The sequence below is a fragment of the Zeus faber genome, assembly GCF_960531495.2.
Source record: "Zeus faber genome assembly, chromosome: 13".
Taxonomy (NCBI): domain Eukaryota; kingdom Metazoa; phylum Chordata; class Actinopteri; order Zeiformes; family Zeidae; genus Zeus; species Zeus faber.
Genome location: NC_137198.1, coordinates 8985797 through 9010796, shown reverse-complemented (window position 1 = coordinate 9010796; position 25000 = coordinate 8985797). Strand labels below are relative to the sequence as shown.

General features: G+C 46.5%; 4 protein-coding genes across 4 annotated transcripts; 1 reads left to right on the top strand and 3 right to left on the bottom strand.

Moving 5' to 3' along the window:
* Positions 1 to 2285: 2285 nt before the first annotated feature.
* Positions 2286 to 5878, top strand: odf3l2a (outer dense fiber of sperm tails 3-like 2a; the record flags this gene model as incomplete). The annotated part of the gene is made up of 5 exons (XM_080011779.1): positions 2286 to 2370; positions 2859 to 2969; positions 4175 to 4288; positions 4971 to 5112; positions 5533 to 5878. Exons 1-5 carry the CDS (start codon positions 2322 to 2324, stop codon positions 5876 to 5878), a joined length of 762 nt encoding a protein of 253 aa, XP_079867905.1. The 5' UTR covers positions 2286 to 2321.
* Positions 5879 to 6262: 384 nt separating this feature from the next.
* On the bottom strand, positions 6263 to 7622 carry ebi3 (Epstein-Barr virus induced 3; the record flags this gene model as incomplete). The annotated part of the gene is made up of 3 exons (XM_080012739.1): positions 6263 to 6412; positions 7005 to 7168; positions 7487 to 7622. The coding sequence occupies 3 exons, from the start codon at positions 7620 to 7622 to the stop codon at positions 6263 to 6265; spliced, it is 450 nt and encodes a 149-aa protein (XP_079868865.1).
* Positions 7623 to 9576: 1954 nt separating this feature from the next.
* LOC307239380 (rab GTPase-activating protein 1-like) lies at positions 9577 to 16768 on the bottom strand (the record flags this gene model as incomplete). Its single annotated transcript, XM_080012738.1, has 7 exons — positions 9577 to 9819; positions 10359 to 10622; positions 13167 to 13238; positions 13667 to 13750; positions 13901 to 14005; positions 14160 to 14270; positions 16658 to 16768. 7 exons carry the CDS (start codon positions 16766 to 16768, stop codon positions 9577 to 9579), a joined length of 990 nt encoding a protein of 329 aa, XP_079868864.1.
* Positions 16769 to 20352: 3584 nt separating this feature from the next.
* On the bottom strand, positions 20353 to 21374 carry fam163aa (family with sequence similarity 163 member Aa; the record flags this gene model as incomplete). The annotated part of the gene is made up of 2 exons (XM_080012598.1): positions 20353 to 20739; positions 21282 to 21374. 2 exons carry the CDS (start codon positions 21372 to 21374, stop codon positions 20353 to 20355), a joined length of 480 nt encoding a protein of 159 aa, XP_079868724.1.
* Positions 21375 to 25000: the final 3626 nt, after the last annotated feature.

The window sequence follows — 25000 nt, the reverse complement described above, 5'->3', positions numbered from 1 at the left end:
CATATTTGTTCATATCGTCGTATAGTTCAGTGATTCTTGGCCTTTTTCGTATCAGACATCCTCAGTTTGATAGGCATTAGGCCACAAACCCCATTTTATAAGATCTGGTCCCTGGGACCCCAATCTGCGAAGATTGTTATTGATTAGATATGATTTATTGTCTATATTCAAGTTAGGGAGATACCAGTGAAACTATGATCGAAACAGCGATTACTGTACGTCCTCTAAGGGTGCAAACGTCTTGTAAATTGAATATCGTTGAAGTTTGACTATTAATCATTTTGCTGATTTTCCCGGAACCGCTCGAAGGACTCTCTGGGGTTCCCCGGGCCCCGCATTGAAAACCACTTCTCTGGTTCATAGTCCATTTATGCTCTTATCCCAATCCAGCAGTGGGGTTTTTTTAGGTTTTTTTTTTTGCGGGGTTGGGGGAAACTTCCAAAAACGCTTGACCCAGACCGACCCCGCTGGAGTGTCCAGAGACTCCTCGCTCTTGCGGTGAACAGGGAGTGGGCAGTTTGCCGGACAAAGGAAGGATTTTGCGGGATGGGTTTTTTTCGGGGGCCCCCGCGAGGTTTCTCTCTTGGCAGGGACGGAGTAAGATTTTCGGCCCTAACCCCCCCCCCCCCCCCCCCCCCCCGAAAGGGCCCCCTCCCCCCTCCCCTCACTCGGAACGCCGCGGCACATCCTGGACGCGTTTCGCGCCGTGGACGGAAGCCGTGGATTGTGTTTTACAGCCTCTGCCTTGCCCCGCCGAGTCCTGTTACCGGTTAATATAATATTTAACCAGCGTTTCCCTGCGCTCGGCTCTCTCAGGCTTTGGTTACAGCGTGGCCGACGTGTTTGGGGATGAAGTCAGAGGTGGAATGTAACTGAGTGCTTGTGCTGAAGTACCGTGTTTACTATACAAGTTAGAGTCGCTCACACTTTACTCCACTAGTTCCGGTGACTCTATCATATCCTAAGCAATCCATTCATTTCATAAGAAGGATAGACAATTCATTTTTTTAACCAAATAGTATGTTTTCGATCTTGGGGGAGACAATAACGACCGCCTCAATACTGGATCAAGGTTGACGCCCAAGGACCGAGAAAGAAGGTTTGAGGTGAAAAAAATAGCAGCGTTTTCCTTTCCAGCCGATCAGAACCGCAGTGAAACTCAACATGTGGTGTGATAATAACCATCGGTGCATATGGATGGAATATATCTCCAACATGAGGCGGTGATGTTGAACAGTTACCTTTTCACTTTTGATACTTGATGGTGTTTAATATCCAGTACTTGTACTACTCGACCTGGGAATGTTACGGCTCGGTTGCGTCCGTACTTCTACATAAATATAGGAGATGGAGATGGGTGCGTCTTCCACCGCTCCACAAGTAAGTTCCATGTTTTATCCCTCTGAAGGACGTTACTATATTTTGCAATAATTTACCAGCAATTCTGAATGGAAACCAGACATGAATTCAAGGACGTATTATCATTCCAAAAAAATAAAAAAAAATAAAAAAATAAACCCAGTCTGGTTTTCTGCTCTGATTGTCATGACAGAAATACATTTTAACTTTAATTTTAACACTGCAGGGCAATGTCCCGATTATAGTGTTTCGACTCAATTTGAAATGGATTGAGTATAAAGTATTGTCATCTGGACCATAACAGAGGGACCCTATTACGTTGAAACTTCACAGATTTTTTTTTTTTTTACCTATGACCAATTTTTATGAGCAATAATTGTTAATGGAGTTTGAGTACATGTCTCCCGAGGCTCTGGTCTCAGACCATGTGGCGGGGACTTTATCATAACTCCAAAAACTTGGCGCTAAACCAGACACGCTATCCAAAAAATGTGGAGTCGGGTCCCGAGGGACGGAAAACACTAAAAGAGACCGCCCTTACCCCTGGACTCCTCAGCTGGTGTAATAACAGCAGCACTTTGCTCGACTGTTAATCTTTATTTTTCCCTCTTTTTAAATTGATTTATTTTTTTCTTCAACCGCGAGAAGTTGTTTGCTCGGTGCCGAAGGCTGCGGCTTGTCGGGGACGGCGTTAGAAAACCAGTCCCTGGGGAACAATTAGGAAAGCCGTGAGACGGCGGGTGTAGCCGTGGGTCAGGATAAGGTTTCTGCTCCGTGTAATCATGTATAATTCAGAGCAGAGGGCCGTGGGCTTCCCGGAGAAGGGGAGGAGGAGGAGGACAGAGGATGCATCCGACGACGTGACGGAGGCGCCGAAGAGGCAGAGGCGAAGAAAAGACGGGAGGGAAGGAAAGAAGGAGAAGAAAGACAAGAAGGACAAGAAGGAAAGAGGTCGCCAGGCCATGGAAGCGCCGGTTAAGAGGCGTCCGATGATCGCCGGTAGAGAAAGAGGTTTGTGAAGTGATATGTGTGTAGATAGACATATAGATAGATAGATAGATAGATAGATAGACAGACAGACAGACAGACAGACAGATAGATAGACGGACGGACGGACGGACGGACGGACACAGTCAGACAGACAGACAGACAGTCAGACAGACAGACAGACAGTCAGACAGAAAGATAGATAGTCAGATAGATAGATAGATAGATAGATAGACAGACAGACAGACAGACAGTCAGATAGACAGACAGACAGACAGATAGGCCGATAGATAGATAGATAGACAGACAGACAGACAGACAGATAGATTGATTGTTTGTAGTTTGTTGGACTGTCAAAAATGTACTAAGACTGAAAAAACAAAGAAGATTTGGAACCAATTGGGCATGTGGCATCAAACAGCCGAGCTGATGACAGATCAATGTACTTTATTGGCTTTGGCCGAATCTGCTCATCATCATTATCCCATAATCCCCACTCTTCTGGTTGCTAGGGCCCGGTCCTGGTCGCTATGCTCTCCCCCCAACGGTCGGCTACATCAACCATGACGTCACCAAGCCCAGCAGCCCCGCCTACTCCCTCCACAGCCGCATGAGCAGCGCCAGTGAGTGCCGAACCTTTTCGTGGAATGCACCTTTAATCTCAGTAAAGAGATCAGACTGGTCATCCCGTGTGACCGTACTGGGAATTTTGTTTTGAGTGTTTAGGATGGCTGTGTCACCACAATGCTGTTTAAAAGTGTAAAGATTTGATCCAAATGAGTTTGGGTTCGAGTAGCGCCATGTTTCAGTGTGTGGGCCTGTTTTAAATGTATTTTATTATGTCTGTTTTTATGTGTTTTCATTTTTTTTGTATTACTATGCATTTATTCTTCTGTGTTTTGATATCAGGCTTTTTTGCCTTTTCATCATAAAAGGCATTCAAAGTGACTTTGAATTTCCTTTGTGTATGAAATGTACAGTACAAATAAACATGTTTAACCTTCATATCCAACCTTGCCCTCCCTGACCTCATAAACATGTTCAATATCTTGGATTGTACAGTGGGAACCGCCTATATGGATCAAAAAGCTTGGGACAGAATCATTCCTAATGCCGTTTAAATATTTTGCCTATAGTAATCAAGTAGTCCGCTTGCTGTGTTCACTTTGGGTCTTTTCATACATGACAAATTTCACTACGGTAACTCTATTTTTTTTAACTTTACTTCACTCCCATGATACTTTGACTCACGGTTACCCATCTGCAGTGGCAACGCTATGCCGGGGCTTGCCGGTGGATTTTGCATAGCGCAGCCCCACCCCCCCAAGGATTTCCTTACAATTTTACATTTTCATTAAACACTGTCCCACAATTATTTAAAGTTTCAAAGGTATTCAAGACTGATAATTGGTAAAACAAGCATGTGCAGAGCAGTGGCGTAAATGCGTAATGGAGAGGGAGTGATCTCCGCTCCGCTGCGCGTCCCCGTTTCCGGTTTCTCCAATCAAAACATAAAAAAAACATTTTCCTCTGTTTCCTGGTTGAACGAAACAAAATGAAAACCCTGTGCATCCCCTGTCAGGCTCCGCAGAGCCATTGATACCATTAGATGGCAATCTGCATGAGAAATAAAGAAAATGGAAAAAAATAACAACAATCATCCGCTTAAAGTGATCAATTTGAGCCGGACATAAGTGATCACTGTAAGAGGTTTCCACTGTATAACTGCCGTCACCGAAGAGTTTTCAGCGACGACAGTTTTCACTTTGGACAATGTCGTTATTGTCAAATGCACCAACGTCTTCCGTCTGGGTTGTTTGCTCCCTAGTGATCTCTGTGGACTCCAGCCCAGGACCGCGGTACCACATTGACGCCAAGATGACCCGGTTCGGACGGGCCAGGACCCTGTCCTACTCCATGCTGGGCCGTGGGAAACGTGCCGGTAAGTCACAAAACTGAGATCCGGCTGCACTCCTGTTCCTTAAGGGCCAACTACGCTTTCTTTCATACCAAATGCATTAAATCAAATGTGTATTATATGTATATGTGGCACGGTGCTTGCGCTGCTGCCTCATGGCAAGAAGGTCCTGGGTCCAATTCCCCCCTGGGGCGCTGTTGGCACAGTGCTCAGCAGTGATCTCCCGATTAGGCGCCTTTCAGTGTGGAGTCTGCATGTCTTCCCCGTGCTCACATGGGGTCGTGTCCGACATAAAAAGGGACCCCAATCCCAAACGCTGTCCTGTCCCCTGACCGTGACATGGATCTACACCTAGAATTATCCCCCAGGTGCCAAGGAAGCGAGGGCTGCCCCTGGAGGAACGGCAAGGGACGGCAAGGCTGGAGAAAAATCCAGGGGCTAAATGTCTTCAGTCACCACTCCCTGCGTGTGTGTTAAGTGCAATTTCACCTGTAAGACAAATAAAATGATTCTTCTTCTTAATTATCATCATATTATCCATCAAACACTTCCTTCCCTGTTTAGGTCTTACAAAATATGATAGAAAGGCTTTGGATGTAAAAGAATAGAATGGACACAATTAACTCTACTCAACTCAACCACAATAGAATAATAATAGATGAGAAAATAACTCAATATTTCCTCTGTGTGTGTTCCCTTCATGCAGCAGCTCAGTTCCAGACACCGGGGCCGGGGGCCTACAGCCCAGAGAAAGCTCCACCTCTCAACTCTCACTGTCGACCCCCTGCCTACACCATCAGCAACCGCACGAGATACCGCTCCATGGACACTGTGCCAGCACCCAACAGGTGAAGAGGGAGAGGGACAGAGATGGGTTCCCTATCTTTATAACTCATTTTATTTAAAGTGACTTATTAAAAGTCTTTGTTTTTTTAAATCACATTGACCCATTATTTATCTGGCACTTGAGAAACTCTCATTCAATGTATTTGCATTCGTGTGCGAGCTGTTTCCATTGTTGGTGGCGGGGCCCGCCACCAACAATGGAGAAGTGAAAGGCAGCTGCAGTGAATTTGATGAAGCAGCATAGCGAGTTGTGGTCAGTAAATACAGATGAACACGGGTGAATAACACGGGTGAATATCAGCACCCACCCTGGGAGGGTGGGTGCTGATAATACTCAGAACCTCTCACAATATGGCTTCAAAAGTCAACATTTTGAGTTATTGCCCCCTGAAATCTACTTTAGCACTGTGCTCCTGCACCAGGTACACGCTCCCCAACCTCCTGGGCTCCCAGGTCCCCAACAAGCCGTCCAGCGCCAGCTACAGCTTCTCCGCTCGCCGGAAGGTGGGAGCTCCCTCAGAAGACCTGTCCATGACCCCGGGGCCGGGACAGTACAACAGCACCGACCCAAACGTCTACCTCCAGCGCCAGCCCTCCTTCTCCATGCAGAGCCGCACCAAGAGGCCCAGTTTCTCCTCTGCCGTGCCGGGCCCCGGCACCCACAGCCCGGAGAAGGTCCAGATCCACCTCCCCCGACCGCCGTCCTTCACCCTGGGCCGCAGGCACTCTGAGTTTGTCATGCCGCTGGTGGTTGATGTGATTGACTAACGCGCTGTAGATCGATATTAAGGGTCCTGTTCGGCTGGTTGAAGTTTTTATTTCGTTTTTTCAACTCGCATTTCTCACATGGACAAGGATACAACATTTCGCACAAAAAAAATTACCTTATGAAAACAAAAAAAACAAAAATACAAAGGAACAGATTCTATAGTGTACTGTGTCTCTTACATCAGCTGCCTAAACAATGCATTCTCTACGGTCTCCTCTGCACACTGATTCCTTTTTAAATAAAGAATAAATTAAGACAACATATAACTTGCATTGCTTGTGCCGCTCATAACTAAATAACAAGTAAAAAACAACGTGTACAACCGGAGGAGCCCCGCCGCCAAGACAGAGACAGAAAGCCAGAGGAAACAGCCAGGAATCCGTCTAGCGTTTTGCCATGAAGGCCCGAACAGGCGAGCTCCAGTCGCTGCACTCCCCCAGGTCCAGGAACTCCATGGCACACACCTGCACCAAGTAGGCCCGACCCGGAGCCAGACCCCTCAGGTCCATCTTGGTGCTCTCAAAAGGACCCAGCTGGAGCGGAATGAGAGAAAAACAAGAGTTTAAAAAAACAAAAACAATGATAATATGCATTTATGTATTGAAGATGTGAGAATATGACTTTGATTTGGTGGCGATAGGGATCTAATCAATCAGAGGGAGTTTAGTAAATAGTGCAGTGGTCGGCAGTTCCTCAAATACAGCGTCGAGTGAGTAAAGCCATTACAACAGCTGTTCATTTTGGCCTTTTTTGAGGATTGCCATTTGAATCATCAACTTTGTTCAACTCCAGCCTTGAATTGAATAAAAAAGGAAATAAATTTCCTTGTTTGATTGGTCCCTGCTTGATTATATTGAACACATGGCCTGAAATGTGCCCTTTTCCATGTCGTGGTGCAATATGGGGTGTGTAATACACACTTTAACAAAAGGGTTGAAAGGGGAACCTACTGTACAGTAGCCTTCGGGTGAATCATTTCCCCACTGCTCACCCTACAGCATATCAGTGCAGCCTATGTAGAGTATACTGTATGCGAGGCAGGATCTGGGGTTTTGGTTGCTCTATAAGCTCAAAATCTAAATTTTTCTGTGACGTCGGCGCCCCCGAGCAAGTTTGTTGTTCTACCTTGACCGTCTTGCTGGAGTCCCTGGTCTGCCACTGGTACCGGATCTTGTACTTCAGGGGGAAGATGTCCAGGCTGGACCACGTCGGCGGAGGGCTCCATTCGACAGACAACTTCCTGAAACCGTTTGGGGAAACTCGCACGTCCACGGGGGGGTTTGGTTTAACTGCGCGTGAGACAGAAAGGAAAACACAGAGAGAGCGAGACAGAGAGAGAGAGAGAGAGAGAGAGAGAGAGAGAGAGAGAGAGAGAGAAAGAGAGAGAGATTTAAAAAACAGTCTCGGGAAATTTTCTTAGGTAGCTCCTGTGTTCAGTCTAGGACATATTGTGTGTAATCACCGGGTGCGTTGCATTACATTTCACTGCATATATGTATGAAAGTATGTATATGTATGTGATGAATAAACCTCTTGAATCTTGAATCTTGAATCTTACACAAGAGATCTAGACGTTACTTTGTATCGTCACCGTCGATCTTACTCACCGATATCCTCCATCATAAAACTGGTCAAGGAGGTGCTGCTGCCCAGCTTGTTGACCGCCGTGACGTTGATGATGTAGTCGGTGAGAAGTTTCAGCTCCTCAAAGTGGCAATGCCAGAGCTGCAAACCAGGCAGCATTATGTTATATTCACTGATAGTAGTTGTAGTACATCCAGTAGATGAGAGTGGTGATGGTTTACGGGGGGGGGGGGCTTTAGCTTTAAAGGCACAAAAACTGGAGTTGCCGGATATACGGAAGTACCATGGTAGTTGAGCTGCTTTTAAACCCAGTACCTGCTGAGAGGAGTTGGAAGACGCTGAGCTCAGTCCAAGGGATGAAGAACCAGGACGGACCAGATGACACTCCTTGGTGATCGACTTTTGGTTCCTCTCACTGACATTATACAGTAAATGGTTAATGGTGGGAAAAACCACCCCCCAAAAAAACAGGGATAGATCTGCCATAGATCCATCTGACGGTTCTTTCGAAATCTTACCTGTAGGTGGCGACGTAATGCGTTGGACCATACTGATCACGCTGCTGTGGCCATAAGCAGAGGGTTTGGTTTGGGAAGCCAATGCACCGACACTGTACCACGGGTCTGGATGGAGGATCTGATGGAAAAAGTGATATACATATAAATTATATTCACGGGGTGAATACGGGTCATCTAGTAAGTAGAAGTTTGCTGGTTTTGATTCAGGCTCCTCCTGGTAGCATGCTGATGTGTCCTTGAGCAAGACACTTAATTTTAAGTTTTATTTGTGTCGTACTTACTGCCTGATGCTGCAGCTGGCCTCAATAAGTCCAGTCCGTGGCTCCCAAAAACACAACCGAGTAAAAGCCCGGTGACGCAAAGGGCCGTGCAGCCTCTGACAACCATACCTGCAGCACGTCACGCGCTCTTGCACACAAAGAGTTAAGCTGTTGTGTAATTGCGCTGCGAGTCGACCTTTATGCACGACAGACTCCCTTCCACGCAATAAACGTCTCTCCTCGTCGTGGCCCCCGCCCCTATCCCTCCTGGCCTTTTTTCTGTATTCTTCTCTTCTGTTTAGTCGTGTTCTCTGCTCTCTTACGCGTTCCCTCTTAAAGTGTTTCTGCGCTGCTTTCCTGTTGTTGGTGTTTAGTTCTGCCTTGTTGTGTTCTGCATGTGAGACACAGAGGTTCTTCATTTTAAGACAGGAAGCAGCTATCATATAGTGGTGGCTGAATCCCCGCCTCGAAAGCATCATTCATTATAGCGAAAGAGGAACATTCTACTGTATGTCGATGATGGAATGATCTTTCAGAAAATAACCCGTGCTGAAGGGTTTCCCAAACCGCAGTTTGACCGCAGAAGAAAACTTGAATTCCCATGACTCCAGTCAGAAAGTCTGAGATCGTTTAGGGTGTAGTAGAGCTCATTCATGGGGTGGAAAACACTTTTATTTGCTGTGATAACACGCTTCACATAATTCCCCACAAAACGCTGAACTGCAGAGGAATTACCATCATGACACAACAGATTTTTTTGTTAGTACACCTGGTCTCAGCTTTGCATCACTTAGTGTTGGTAAACACATGACCTCTGCTCTGTATGACTGCCATCTAGTGCCCAATAAAAATAAGAATACAGTGGTGGGCTCTCAAAGTGGGGAGTCTCCTCAAGGAGTACCAGGGGTCCCACAGGGGTCCATTGATAACGTAACCGTTATTTTACTTACAAGAAGTTAGCCCTGTTACAGAATCTACAACAATGACGATTCTGATCGTAGTTTCACAGTGATCTCCATAAGTAGTATGAATTAAGCGGTATGGAAGTTTTGACAAAATCAAATCTAAAGGTTAAAAACCCTTCCCAGATTGGGGTCCCAGAAACAAAATCTTACCAAATGGGGTCCTTGGCCTAATGCGTATCAAATTGAGGGTACTTGACATGAAATCCCAATCAACTCCAAAAAAAGAAACACACACCAGCTTGAGTACAACAAAACAAAGTTCCACACAGACAGGTCGGAACGTTGGCTTAATTTGAAGTACAGTGGATCTTTCAACCAAAATCCTCCTTTTTCCAAGAGTCCTGAGGTCAAGTGGGAGTTTGTGGTCGCCTCATTTCTTGTTTGAGATGTTCCCTCGGGTGTCCTTGTACGACCAGGACAGCCTCTTGGTGCTCCATCCGGACAGGGGGCCGCTGGACAGCACCAGGCCGGCTGAGGGAGCCCCGTCACTGGGCAGGCTGAAGCCGTGCAGGCCTCCCCCGGCCGTCCGCAGTGACGTGAAGGTCTTTCTGAACCAGCTGTTCTTCGCTGCCTGGAGGTCACTTTGCAGGAGGCCATTCTGGTGCTCCAAGTCCTACAGTATGTGTGGAGGAAACAATCGAAAGTGAGAATGATGAGAGGAAGAAGAAAGAAGAAGAAACAGTCTTTATTCGTCACACAACACACCACACTACAACACATGCTTGCACATACACACACATGCACATGCTTTGATGGTGGCCGCTGAAATGGATCCTCTGCTTTTGACCCATCCTGGCTTTTAAGAATACTGCAGTAGGGTGATGTAGGAGCATTAGTGTAGTGTCAAGCTCCACTGATTTAAATATAGAGCCGTTCCAAAATACTGCAAAAACCAAGCAGTATGTGTGTGTGTGTGTGTGTGTGTGTGTGTGTCTGTATGCCTGTGTATGTGTGTTTGTGTATAATTTGTGTTTGTTTGTGTGTGAGAGAGAGATTGTGAGGATCTGTATGCGAGTGTGTGTATTGGTTCATTGGCTTGTGATTTGCGGGTTTGTTGTGTGTATGCATGTGTGTGTTTTGGGCGTGTTTCTGCGGTTGTGCTTGTGTGTGCGTGTGTGTGTGTGTGTGTGTGTGTGTGTGTGTTGCCCTAACCTGGATCTTGCACTTGGCCTCCACCATCTGGAGCTTGGTCTGGGCCAGTTCCCGTTCCAGCCTCCTGATCTGGGAGCTGAGGGCCTCCTCCTCCCGCTCCCTCCTGCGGGCCTCCCTCCCCTCCGTGCTGCGGAGGTGCTGGATCAGGTCCGGACCTGGACCCACCGGCTCGGCTGCCGGGGAGCAACGACCTGCTTGACCGGGGTCACTTTGCTCCCGCGGTTCGAGGACCTTCCGGCAGCGGGAGCACGCCATCACCGCGGTCTGAGAGAGACGAGACGAGGAGGATAGAGGGAGAAGATATGTCAAATAAAAGCAAGACCCAGAGAGTTCCAGTGAGTTCCACAGTTTTGGGGGCATAAAAACAGAAGGCACTCTCGCCGGTTCTTTTTTACGGGACACATGAGGAACATTGAAAGAAAAGCAGCGGAGGACCTTAGTGATCTGGCTGAAACACTAAATGAAAGAAAATCTCTGATGTAGGGAAGAGCAAGGTCATTTACAGCTTTATAAACAAGTAAAATAACTTTAAAATCAATTCTAATAGATACAGATAGCAGGTGCAATATCTTAAGCAGTGGGGTAATGTGATCCATTTTTTTTTGGTTTTAGTTAAGACTCGGTCGCAGCAATCTGAACTAGCTGTTGTTTCTTATAGACTTTTTATGTAATCCAGTAAAAAGGAAATAAAAATAGTCTAAACAACTAGTAATAAAAGTGTGAATGAGTATTTCAGGATCTTTCTGAGTTAAAAAAAAAAGTTTTGACTTTGGCAACATTCCGAGGATGACAAAAGGGACGTTTTAATGACCTTGTTACAATGAAAATGAAAATTTAAGTCAAAAAGTCGAAAATCACTCCTGAGTTTGTGATTTTTTTAATCTGTTTGCTGAAACCACCAAGTACTGAGTGCAGTTTTCCTCTCTTGCTTGGGGCCCTATTAAAATAATCTAATTTCAGTTCAATTTTCCTCATTTAGCTTTAAAAAAGTTTTTCCCCATCCGTACATTAATGCCAGTGAGACAGGCAATGTGAGCATGCAGTGCACTGGGGTCATTCGGCGAAACAGAGAGGCGTTTCATCAGCATAAAAATGGGAACTGACATGGCGATGGTTAGTATTTCCAAGTGGGAGCATGTATAATCAAAGGAAAATTGGGCCGAGAACGCTTCCTAGAGGAATACCATATTCAGTACCACGAGCCTCTGATACGTGAGCACCCAGGCTGACCAGAAAACTGTCCATCAGTTAGATGTGACTGAAACCAGGCCAGGGAGAGAGAGAGAGAGAGAGAGACATACCCACTTGTCAAGTCTGTCTGTTAAAATACGGTGGACTGAGGTCGAACGCTGCACTGAGGTCTAAGAGAAGGAGGACGGCGACGTTGTTTGCCTCCACAATAACTCTCGTGTGGTTTACAACTTTCGGCCTCCGTGCCGCGGTTCGCCCGACGTGCAGGTTGGAGCTTTTCTAAAACGCCGTCTTTGGTTAGATGAACAAGGGGTCAATTAAAAACTTTTTTTTTTCCCAAAGGTTTACCAAGGAAAGGTAGATATGATCCCAAAGGTCTGCAATTGCTTAGCTCTGAGTTGACTTATTTGGATTTCTTGGGGCGTGGTGTTACCGCTGAAAGCAGTGGGGAAGATGCCCGGGATTATCAGAGGAGTTTATTATACTCGTTACTTGGGAGGGGATTTGGAGGGAGGATTTAAAGGGCTTGGTTGGGAGGGGGTCGAGAACGCACGTTAAAGACTTCATTATGTTAAGAGATCAGAGATGGAGAGGCCCCTGGGCAGGGAGATCTGAGGGAGGCTGAGTGATTACAACGCTGGCTCCAATGGAAACTATTTCTTCTTTAAAAAATGAAGCAAATTCTTTGCATTTGAGGGTCGAGTTGTCATGAGGACTGAGCGCAGATGATGGATTTAGAAGACTCTCAATTATGGGGGGAAAAAAAAAAGTACCTTGGGATTATTTTGGTTATCTGAAATAATCTTTGAGAAACAAGCTTGTCTTTCTGTGCTGACAACATTGTTGTAAATTATAACTTGATCCTAAAAAATGTTGAAGGGAACATGCAGTTTGTTTTTACTCTTTCGACTCTCGGCTTTTTTGACAATTTCTTTTCAGCTGACGAAGCCAGGATAAAAAACAAAGACCGGTTGCGCGAGCGCTCCTGCCGTAATGGCGGATCGGTCCGACAATTTTGTTATTGCCCCAGCCAATTATTACAGGAATGGAGAATATGGCACTATTGACAACTGTATAAGTGATGTAGGAGGGTATTTTTATGGATTGACAAAAACACAACAATGACTGAACTATGACCAGTTACTACATGGCCTGGATCTTAGTCTTTAAATGATTTACAGGACTTCAGTGTGAGGGTTCTGTTAACCCTAACCTTTAAATTTGATTTAATTAAATTTGATTTAATTTAATTATATTTAATTTAACTATATTTACTTTAATTGTATTGTATTGTATTGAATTGTATTGTATTGTATTGTATTTTATTAACAACATAAAATATATCTAAACATATAGAAGTTAACAGGAGTGAACACGGGGCTGTATAAGTGCGGTTCCTTGTTGTGTTAATCTCTGCTGCTGTAACACTGAATTCACAATCCCACACTGAATTTCAGAAAGGGAAGTGTTCGTATCTAATCTTATCATTATCTTCTGAAAATATAATGACTCATGTACACACACACACACACACACACACATACGTGTGTGTGTGTGTGTGTGTGCATGAGCGTGTCAGCAGGAGAGGTGAGAGCAGCACAGGGACGGTCTCCTCACCTTCAGGGCCTCCAGCTCGTCTCTGTGGCCAACCTGCTGCCCCTCCAGACGGCTCGCCAGCTGAGAGCAGATCTGGAGGAGTAAACAAGAAAACACTGTGTTTTTTTTCTTCTCTATATTATCAAACAGAATCCTGGAGGAGTTATTCAAGAGAACGTTCTCAAAATTCATTAGAAATAGTCCGCCTGTTCATAAACCTATTTTGTCGCTGGTACGGTGGGGGAGTATAAACAGAGAACCGCATTGAAGTGCCTCACAGAAGGCATAAAAGGCACAGAAATAATAAAGCTAAAAACAGATAACAGGAGGTTATAGGAGGTACCTTTTATAATGCATTATGAGACGCATTTAAAAAAATCAATGCATTTAAATGAGAGGGGTGAAGAGGAGACTATCCTCGTCTCTGGCCTCATCACAGTACTCTTCCTCCTCTTGAGAGTCTAGTTTTTGCAATGTCTTTTTTTTTTTTTTGGTCACGGTGGCAGCGCTGTGTCGCGTACCTGTTTGTAGTCTGTGATGATGCCGGACGACCTCGTCAGTTCCTGCTCGGCGTTCTCCAGCCCCCTCCGAAACACCTCCTTCAACTGGAGACGCAATATGGGATGTTCAAACTGTGTAATGGAATAGGATATACAAAACCGAATATTCGAATGGAACGGAGGAATAAGTTGGTGCGAACATAGTCCGGAGCCGTTGGCTCTTTTCTCAGACTCAGAAATAAATTCTGCCCTCACAATCGCAGCCTCCTCCTTCTCCCGCCTCTTCTCCTCCTCCGTGGCTTTTAGGCAGTGTTGGGTCTGCAGAAGCTCTTTGGTGAGTTCATCCACTCGGTCCTCGGCCTGTAAGAGGATCGGGGGGAATTCACTCGGTTTAGGTGACAGCACGGCAGCTGGAAACCCCGAGGGCCCTCGGACGGTCAATCATTTACAGGGAAATACTTTGAATGGGGGTGTACCCTCCCGGGGTTTGAACCGGGGTTTGATCAGACGGTACCTGGTCCAGGGCGCTCCTCAGGGCGATCTTGCTGGTGACCAGCCTGTGCGCCAGGTTGTCGTTCTCCTGCTCCAGCCGCAGGTTGGTCTGCTGCAGCTCCCAGTTTTCCCTCTACACCACCCGGAGCGAAGCGGGAAGGAGGTGAATAACCTCCCGAAAAATACAGACTTGACCTCACAGCCAAGGATAAGCGGGAGATGTTGTGACTACTCCTGACAACAGCCTGCGAGCGGCGCCACGAGAGGCTGGGAGCTTCTAGTGTTTTTTTTTTGTGGTGCGGGTGAAGCCAAGAAGGAGGCAAACGAAGGCTCTCAACAAAACTGGATCATTTATTTTGGATAACAAAAGAAAAAGGCAAAAACTCAAAGAGGACAGAATAAATCCATGAGTGTATGTGTCTCTCTCCCTCGCCAAACTCTCCTTAACGCCGCCCACCCCTCCAAGCGCTCATTAGGCCTCATTTACTACTGCGTTCCCTCCTGTCTGGCTGCTTGTGGGTGCTACTAGTCTGCTGCTACTTCTGCTGCTAGTCATCTTTAGAAGGCCATCTTGATGTGTCGTCCCGCAGCCAGCTGGAGGGAATGTAGCGTCCTTCTATCACAGAGCCCCTCGTGATATTACAGTGGGTAGATAGGAAGGTGGGTAGGTAGGGCAGGTAGATAAGTAGGTAGATACGATAGATCAATAGATCGACAGACAGACAGACAGACAGACAGACAGACAGACAGATAGATAGATAGATAGATAGATAGATAGATAGATAGATAGATAGATAGATAGATAGATAGATAGATAGATAGATAGATATGATAAGTACAGTATGTTGGTCGGTAGGTAGGTAGGTCACTAGGCAGATAAATAGATAGGTAGGCAGGTGGGTAGGTGGATAGGTGGGAAATAGATGGAACAGATGGAATTAGATGGAACCAACATGTTCGGTAGAAGTTCACAGTTGTGGATTCTGACCTGGTATCGGTTTATGGGGTCCTCATCCTCTTCCACAGGTTGACTTGGGCATTCCCTCAGTTTAGGTTTCTTCGTTGGCACCTGGAGAGAGAGTTGGCGGCCTCCTGTATTATCTTTATTGATCTATTACTGTCGTAATATCTATTAATTACATGAAAACCCCAGCTGATTGTCCGTGTGAGCGAACGGAGGGGATTTATCGCCTCAAAACAAAACAGAGACAGATTGAGTAGGAGTGAAAGAGATAAAGTGCAGGTGCACCAGGAGATCTAGAGGGAGGAAAGTAAAACCTGTTGATTTTAACACATGAAGGAACGTTGCTTTGTAGCGTCAGGTGTACGTCTAATGCCTTTCATAGAGCATGGAGGAATGCTATATTTTCAAGCGCAGAAGAATGCAAACTCTCCCCTTCCAAATATTTTTTTTATAGGACTCACAGTTTGAAATTTATCTCAAAATGGTTCACACTCAGAAATCTGTTTAGAATTAGGATGTCATCGCGTTTGCCATTGGTAGTAAATAAACTGTAACACTGTCGGTCTTCGATAAAATCAGAGCCACATTTACGATCCCATATGTCTGTCTCCGTTATGGGTTGTTTTTGTAGCGGTGATGGTGTTAAGTTAAAATTTACAATATGTCTTGTTTTCATCACTGTGGTCACTGTTCAGTATGTTAGAGTGGGTTAGGGTTAGGGTTAGGGTTAGGGGGTTAGGGGGTTAGGGGATAAGTGTTAGGGGGTTAGGGTTAGGGGGTTAGGGGATAAGTGTTAGGGGGTTAGGGGATAAGTGTTAGGGGGTTAGGGGATAAGTGTTAGGGGGTTAGGGTTAGGGTTAGGGTTAGGGGGTTAGGGTTAGGGTTAGGGGGTTACGGGGTTAGGGGGTTAGGGTTAGGGGGTTACGGGGTTAGGGTTAGGGGGTTAAGGGGTTTGGGGGTTAGGGGGTTAGGGTTAGGGGGTTAAGGAGTTACAGGTTAGGGGGTTACGGGGTTAGGGGATTAGGGGGGTTACGGGGTTTGGGGCATTTGGGGGTTAGGGAGTTAGGGTTAGGAGGTTACGGGGTTTAGGGGGTTAGGGGGTTAGGGGGTTAGGGGGTTAGGGTTAGGGGGTTATAGGGTTTGGGGGTTAGGGGGTTAAGGGGTTAGGGATAGAGGTTATATTTGATTAATGTGCAGTGTAAAGAGATTCTGAGCTAATTGATGAGGATTCTGATCGTGACATCATTTCAAAAACTAAAACCCAAGAAATTAACCATTAAGTAAAATTCAAGTGCATTTAAAATGAATCCCAGAAAATTAAAGATAACATCTTGGAAAGATGTAGCTTATATTTTGGCTTTACAATACAGTCATCCTCGCTTACCAACACACAGTAAAGTTATTGAGATGTTGGCTCCAGTCCAGAAACATGGAAGAAATTTGTGGACCGCAGAAACATTCCAAAGAAACTGCGGTAAAAAATAATATTCTGTGGATAATATACATTGGCAAAAATGTCAGATGTCAAATATTACAGAGGTCTTCTCTGGTCTTACCGTGGATTTGGGCCGAGCCTCAGCCACCAGACAGGCCAGGATCTCTTCCTCGCTCATCTGGTCAACAGACTGGGCGTCGTACGCCAAGGTGATGGACACTTCCTCCATCATCCTGATACACTTGGGCGCCTGCAGAGGCTGGCGCACGTGGGGAATCCAAAACACTCCACACACATACACAACACACCCACCCACCCAGGCACCGGTTTCCAAAGTTTCCAAAAGTGAGTTACAGGGCGTGAAAGGGAATACTCTGAGGCTGTATAAATTTCACAGGAGTTTTAGCCAAACAAAACAGTGGAGCTCCCCGCGGGGGAACAAAACTCAACCGAGCTGAACTGCCTTATGAACTATCAGGTTTGGTCGAGGTAAAGAGGCCAAATCCAAAAGTAGCAAGTGTCACAAATCCATTTGGAAAAAAACATATAAATCAGCGGGATATAAGAAACCGAGCGGTTTTATTTTCAATTCCCTTGTGATGAAGAACACGTGAAGCTCATAAACTGGAGATCTAGCGTGCAGGTAGAGAAGAAAGTATCAAGCTACAGGGCTGAAGTCCAAGCAGATCCACACACAAGATAAACCTCCACTGAGATCAGACGGGAGGTCCACAGGTCCACAGGTGAGTACGAAAACACACACACAGAGCTTCCTTCAGAGGGGATGAAAGCTTCCCCTCAAAGTGCTGGAGGGTGGGAGTCGGAGCCACGTACACACGCTCGGCGTCGGGGAAGGAGTTTGCGAATCCGAATGGGCGACAGGTTGAACAGGGTTTACGTGAGACCTGTGGGAATGTGACAGCGACCAGGACGAGGGCACGCCCACTGTGGGGATTGTCTCGCATTCTGCCTCATTCTCACCTCTTGACTCTCTCTCTCTCTCTCTCTCTCACACACACACACACACACACACACACACACGCACACACACACACACACACACACACACACACACACACACACACACACACACACATGCTAATGTCCAAGACCTACACCATTATTTACACACAATCTCTCTCTCTCTCTCTCTGTCTCTGTCTCTCTCTCTCTCTCTCTCTCTCTCTCTCTCTCTCTCTCTCTCTCTCTCTCACACACACACACACACACACACGCAAATATCCAAGACATTTTCCATTAGTTACACCCGAACTCTACACGGTTAAATGAAATACCCCCATTTTACTACCTTGCCCTATTTTTTTCAACAGGTACTTAAACAGTTTCTGTGTAAACTCAGCTGAACCAACCCAGGTACTCAACGCACACACACTATTATACAAACATGTGGTACTTGTAATATTTCCCATGGGCATTTGGCTTTGCCCGACAATGACTTTTTAAGTATGTTATTTTCTTTCGAGAAGAAGTTTGCGAGACGTTTGGGCAGACCGGCTCGACAGCAGAGCAAACCAGTCCAGCAGGTAGGAGCAGTGGAATACCAAGGCAGGAACACAGGTAATGGAAGAGAGGATTTGATTGGCCAGGGCACCATAATGCAAAAATTCTCTCATTTGCCTGAACACTGTCACTCTCAGAAAACACGCACGCTCACACACCCCATTAATAAGAGATGCGTAACAATCAATACCCAGGCAAATATAAACATTTATTCCTTTTCAAAAAATGGTAAATTCTATACACTCCGACACAATTGTTGTGTTTTAAAAAAAGAAACTCACAGAATTACTTTTCTCATATTTTATTCCTTTAATCATTTTCGTCAATCTATGGGGAACGTATCTATCAAGTAACAGTGTATTGGCTACAATGTGCAGACAACTTTATAAATAAAGCATATATATGATTTAAAATAAGGTGGATCATGGAGATGGGAGGACAGTGTTGTGCTTGTGATATGTGAAAATATACAGGATAAATATATATATATATATATATATATATATATATATATATATATTTGATCTATCTTTTATCAATAATAGTCAATATAATGGTGTTAACAGCCTTTTTTCATATTGCCATTTTTTTTAACTTTTATTCGGAGGGTAGTGATGACCCCGAAGTAGAATGTATACCACCAAATTTCCATTTCCATGCTCTTCGAACTGTGCTTCCCGGTTACAGCTGATAGGAACGCAACTTCCAGAGAAAAACAAGACGGCGGAAAAGGCTGAAGAATAATGGGAAAGGATTTGGCACAGGCTTGCTTAAAGCACACTTAGAACTCTGACACTCTCTCACTAGAACTACAACACCCTTAAAAGATACATTGATTTAGGCATAAAGTGTAGAATAGCACTGCGTCGTCGTAACCACATCAAATTGGACTTAATGGCTCATAGATACAAATCCCTGACCTACGAGATATACTGGGCTGAGTATGACACATGATTCTAGCATTTCCATTTCCACCCATTTGTCTTTCCGAAGCCAAACGCAAGGCTTAAGCCTACGCTCTCTGTCCTTGTCTCCTCCAGAGTCTGTAAACATTAGGAAGCTGTGCCATTAAACAGCTTCACGTGGAAGACGCTCATTGTAGAAAAACCTGCTTTCGGTCGGCCAGCCCCATTCCAAACCACCGGAGATGGAGGAGAAACGACGCCCCAAGCGGTCGGACGGGATTTACAAGTGTCGGGGGAGACAGATGCCGCCGCCGTCCGAAAGCGGAACCCAACGCTGTTCCCATTGTTACTTTCCGAGCAGAACGTTTGTGAGTATCTGCACGGTTACTGTAGCAAACAACATAAACAGATGATATAAAAACTGTTAGCCCTCATGTACAGATAGCTGGCTGGCATTAAACCTCAATTTGTGCGAGTGGGGAAGGTGGGGGGGCGTGGCCGGGGTGGGGGTGCTGAATAGGGCAACAGAAAGCGCGGGGGGACGTGTAAAAGAAGCTGAGATTGTAATATAGTCGCTTGAATGAATGTAGTACTCTAACACATCCCTGTCTTTGTCCCCAGACGCGTCCCCCCGACATCAGGGGAAGGTATCGGTTGGCGGAGTCTATAAGTCCGGGTGCACCTTGGGTTTCACTTGGCGAGTGGGCGGTCCGGAACGACTCCGTCGAAACCCAGAGGGCGTATAAAAAAGAAAAAACGGACGTAGTGTCCGTGACGTCCCCCACCCGTCGGTTTCTGAGGAGGCGATTTTGAAGCCTCAAGTTTGGCCTTACGCTCGCCGCCGTCTCGGCAGGGAGGAGCTGGAGATTGACAGATCGGGCCACAGGGCGGGGTCTCGGAGTGCCGGGGGTGGAGGGGGGGAGAGGCAATTGAAACCACCAGACAAGTCTGAGGACGGAACCAACACGCCCACCTCCCTGGAGCGCGAACCAGAGACCTGTCCATCGAGGCAATTGCACCCTCAAATATAACGCTCTTGAAGCCGTAATATCTTCTAATGATTTTCAAAACCACAAGCCGGGCAGCCATCGCAAGAACGAGATTTTATATTGAGACCCTAAAGTCTTATTCTTATTTTCTTTCCATTGACTTCCACCGAGTCAGAGTTTTCTGGAGCAGCGCCCTAGTGGACATTAGCCAAACTGCAGATTAAAACAATTCCACATTGACTTCAACGCTCGACCGCAATGGTTGCCACCGGCTCAAAGCGCGGATCAAGTATGGCGTTTTTTTTCGATTTTCGTTTAGTTCCGGGGCGAAGCAGAGGACGTCGGGCGCGTGTTGGTTTGTCCAAAGTCCAATGTTCATGATTTTGTTTGTGCGCGCAAAGTCAGACCTGGGTGCTGTAGGGTCGTGGCGGGGGCGGGAACATGTCCGTGGGGCTGTAGTAGCTCAGCGGCGAGAGGCCCCGCAGGTTGAGGGACAGGGGCAGCGAGGCGGAAGGGTTCTCGTAGTAGGTGTGGAAGCCCAGCCGCTCGCCTCCGTTGCGCACGCCGTCTCTGAGTCCGGAGCGCAGGTAGAAGGGCGAGCAGTTGGGGCAGTGGTTGTACGGGGGCGCGGCTTCCAGCTGGTCCAGCTTGTCCAGGGAGACGGGGGTGATGGCGGTGCCGTCCATGGCGAGGGCGCTGCACGCCTTGCAGTCGCTGTGAGAGGGGGGCTCGGCCGCCGCCACGGAGCCGACGTCCGCCTCCGAGTCATTCTTCTTGCAGCAGTAGTACTGGAGGGACGGCGCGGGACAGGACGGCATTCGAAAAAAGAATTTAATTCGGAACAAGAGGGAGGTGTTGAGCGGCGTAATGGAGCCGGGGAACACAAAGCACACACACCTCTAGCTCTGGCGGTTTACAGTTCACCACCTTCCAGCCTAATATCTACTGAATTATGCAGGAGAGTATGAGCGCAACCAACTCAGTGATCCACCTCCACTTCTGAGTAGGACATCAACGATCACTACAGCAGTCACAGCTGCACACAGGGTTGGATCACATTAACATTACATTTTTTGTTTTTCAGTTCAAATGCATTATGAAATAAATAAAAAAAACATTTATTTACATGACGCCAGCAATCAAAAGGGTTTTTTTAAGGGGAGAAACGGGGGAAGTTTTGTTTTTCTTTTTGTTTTTTCTTACATTTGAGAAGTTTTGAGAAACCTCCGTTCTGACATCACCAAAATGTATTTGGACACACACACGCACGCACGCACGCACGCACACAGACACACACAGACACACGCACGCACACACGGAAAATAATCACCTGGAGTCTACAGTAGCATAGCACCGCTACGATGCACAGCAGTATCACCCCAGCAAGAATTCCTCCCGTTATGACAACAGTTCCTGCTGACATTCGACCAGCTCTCCATCAAACCCCTTCCAGGGGACCGAGAGGAACAGAGAGAGAATCAAATTGAAAAGGGAAGAGAGAGAGAGAGAAAGAGAGAGAGAGAGAGAAGGAGAGAGAGAGAGAGAGAGAATGTGGAAGTGAGATTGAAAGTGAGAGAGAGAGAGAGAGAGAGACTTACTGTAAATGGTTTCAGTGACACATCATTGTGTGATCACTGTGAGAATTGGAAGTCACGCTTGCCACAGACGTTTGGGAGTACTTACATTCAACAAAGGGTTCTATGAGACCTGCGAATTACAACCATTTTGATCATTTTGGTCGTTTTTCGAATCGCTACGAAAACAAAGACCGGCAGACAGATACTGATGAAAGACTCACGTTTTGAAGACGGCGGGAGATCGGCAGACGGAGGCGTGAGAGAAGGTGTCAGAACCATGACAGGTTGGTAGGACGCTGCTCTCAATGCCTTCACTCACTGCAGCTCCTGCAGGAAGGGCAAAACCAGAAAGGAAGAGAATAGTGTGATCATGTCCAGGGTTTCGGCGTTTCCTAACCTGCGGCGTGAGACCCCCACAGGAGGTCGCCACAGATCGCGTGGGATCACTTGGGCGATTTGAGGTGTACTATTATATGCAGCGATCACCGATACACTGATCAGCCACAACATTAAAACTCAACTGCCTAATATTGTGTAGGTCCCCCTCGTGCCGCCAGAACAGCTGTGACCCTTGGAGGCATGGACTCCACCAGACCTCTGAAGGTGTCCTGTGGTATCTGGCACCAATATGTTAGTAGCAGATCCTTTAAGTCCTGGAAGTTGCGAGGCGTGGCCCCCATGGATCGGGCTTGTTTTTCCAGCACATCCCACAGATGCTCAGAGGGGTTGAGATCTGGAGAATTTGGAGGCCGAGTGAACACCTTGAACTCTTTGCAATGTTCCTCAAACGATTCCTGAATATTTTTCGCAGGGTTCGCAGGAAAGACGGGCTAGACTTCACACCCCACGTGCATCAATGAGCCCATGGGCGCCCATGACTCTGTCACCTGTTCACCGGTTGTCCTTCCTTGGACTACTTTTGGTAGGTACTAACCACTGCATATCGGGAACACCCCACAAGACCTGCTGTTTTGGAGATGCTCTGACCCAGTTGTCTAGCCATCACAATTTGGTCCTTGTCAAAGTGGCTCAGATCCTTACACTTGTCCATTTTTCCTGCTTCCAACACATCAACCTTAAGAACTAACTGACTACTGCCCAATGTATCCCACTCCTTGACAGGCGCCATTGGAACAAGATGATCAATGTTAATTCCCTTCACCTGTCAGTGGTTGTAATATTGTGGCTGATGGGTGTGTGTTATAATGTATTGTGTGCCCTTGAAATGAAAGTCGAACCGACCGCTTGAATAGACTTGATCAGCTTGGTGAAAAAGGTCTGAGGGAAAAAGTTTGGGAACCCCTGTATCAGACCGATCCTATTCCACTGATTCCGTTTGTTATTCCGTCTCTGTCTGTAAAAGCCGGAGACAGTCACCCCCTTAATTAGAGATGCTTCTATAAGGTACGGGACAATAAAAGACTAGCGCTGCATTTCCAATGAGGTCTATTTTTTGATTCAAAAGCAACACCTAACTCTCAGGTGTAGATGATGTATTAGTATGCTGCACGCAACAATACCTACAGTATTCTGCACTCAAGCCATACATTCATTATACCATGCATAAACTGCACTATAATTTGAGCACATTAAATTTGAACACACCAAATTTGATCTAACGCAGGAACACGAGCAGTCGCGTGCCGAGCGCCGGGTCGCTGTTTCAAATTACCATGACTTCCAGCTTCACAGTCCACTTTGACATAATACAATCCTGGGCAGGTATTTTTCTGGCGGAGATAAGTTAACCTCAAATCCCGGAGAAAAACACCTTCCATTTTCCAAACCATACCGTATTCTGCATCTCAAAACTCCCGACGATGTCGCTGGAAGAGGATCGAATGAGACAAACAGAAGCAACAGCAGACCCGTCTCATGGAGATTCTCCACAGGCCGATGATCATCAAAGGAGAAGGAAGCCCACACACTGCCGCCCGCCTTTCAACACATGCAGATTTTCGCGTGGGGGCTCCACTACGGGAACACTCGCTTGAGTCATCCTACCCGGATCCAATGATTAAAAAAAAACAAAAAAAAAAGACCCCTGTAGTATTTCCGAGTTATTTGATATGATTTGTGTGCTATTTCATGTCGAAGGCGGGCAAGGTCAACGGCCCTGATCCAAATCTTTCTCCTTCATGAAACAGATAGACTGTGTTGCTGTATTGTTTCGTTGATGTTTCGTGATGTGTACTGTAATGGCCGCTTAAGCACTCGCTGGCAGAGGTGTACAGTAATTTTACTATCAACAGTCGATTTCATGCATTGTAGCGGTACCAAGGTCACTTAGCGGCAACGTTGCTGAGCTGCTGTCCAAGTATAATAGCGCAAGTATACTTTCATTGCAATACAATTTTTATGCACAGCTTACCGCAGCGGTGTGCGATTCGCATTTCTACGCGAGCGACAGATTCCTGTGACCTCAGCAGCCGAGAGGAGCTGGCCACAATGTCAGAGCAAACCCATTTGCCGTCTTAGAACGATGGCATGACGGAAGCTGTGGAGAGTGAATGATTCCATTTTAAAGTCAAGGACACTCTCCTGCGTTCCGAGCCTTTACACATCAGGTGCGCCATCCCAGTTCAAACGGACTCTCGGAGGAACTTTAGCAAATACCCATTTCAGCCGGCAATGCTAAGCACTCTGCCACTGTGAGCAGCAGAGCACACAGATAGCTCGGCCTAATAGATGGTTGAGCAAATAGTATTAGCAGACCCCTTACTCAGGATTGGGAAACTGTACAGTTGAATGCACCTGCATCCTCTCTGATTCTAAATCTGTACCGCGATCACCAAGCGCTGCGGAGGGAGAAAGAGCGAGAGAGTGGGTAGAGTGAGTGGAGAGAGTGAGTGAGCGAGCGAGCGAGCGAGCGAGGGGGGAACAGAGGCTGAAAGAGAAAGGGAGCGAGAGAGAGGGGGTGAACAAGTGAAGGAGAAAGATAATGCATGTGAGCACTTGTGTATGTGAGCTTCCCCACCAGACGGCTCCTTCTCTGGAGTATCTCAATTGCGTCATGGCACTAAATTATATACACCGAGAGCCAGGTCTATGCCGTTAAAAGCCATGTGAAGTCCCCCCCCCCCCATCTCTTTCTCTCTCTCTCTCCCTCCATCTCTTCACTACCTAACTTGCTGAACCTCTTCTCTATTTTAACTCTCGCCCCCTCCCGATGCTGCATTCCTCTCCCATCTTCTTCTGTTCTCTCCAATTCACTCCGCTACTTTCTGCGCCATTACCACGCAGTGCGTCTCCCTGAGCAGCCTCTCTGCTCCCGCCATGTTTAGTTAGATTCAGTGCGCTCTGCTGCCATGACAGAAGCTGTCGTACACACAAAACACGGCCAGAAATACCACGTCGGCCGAGAAAACATTCGGGTTTACCACCTCTCAACACAAACGCGTTATTGTGATTTAATCTGACAGACGGGCAGACGGGCAGACAGACAGATAGACAGATAGATAGATAGACAGAT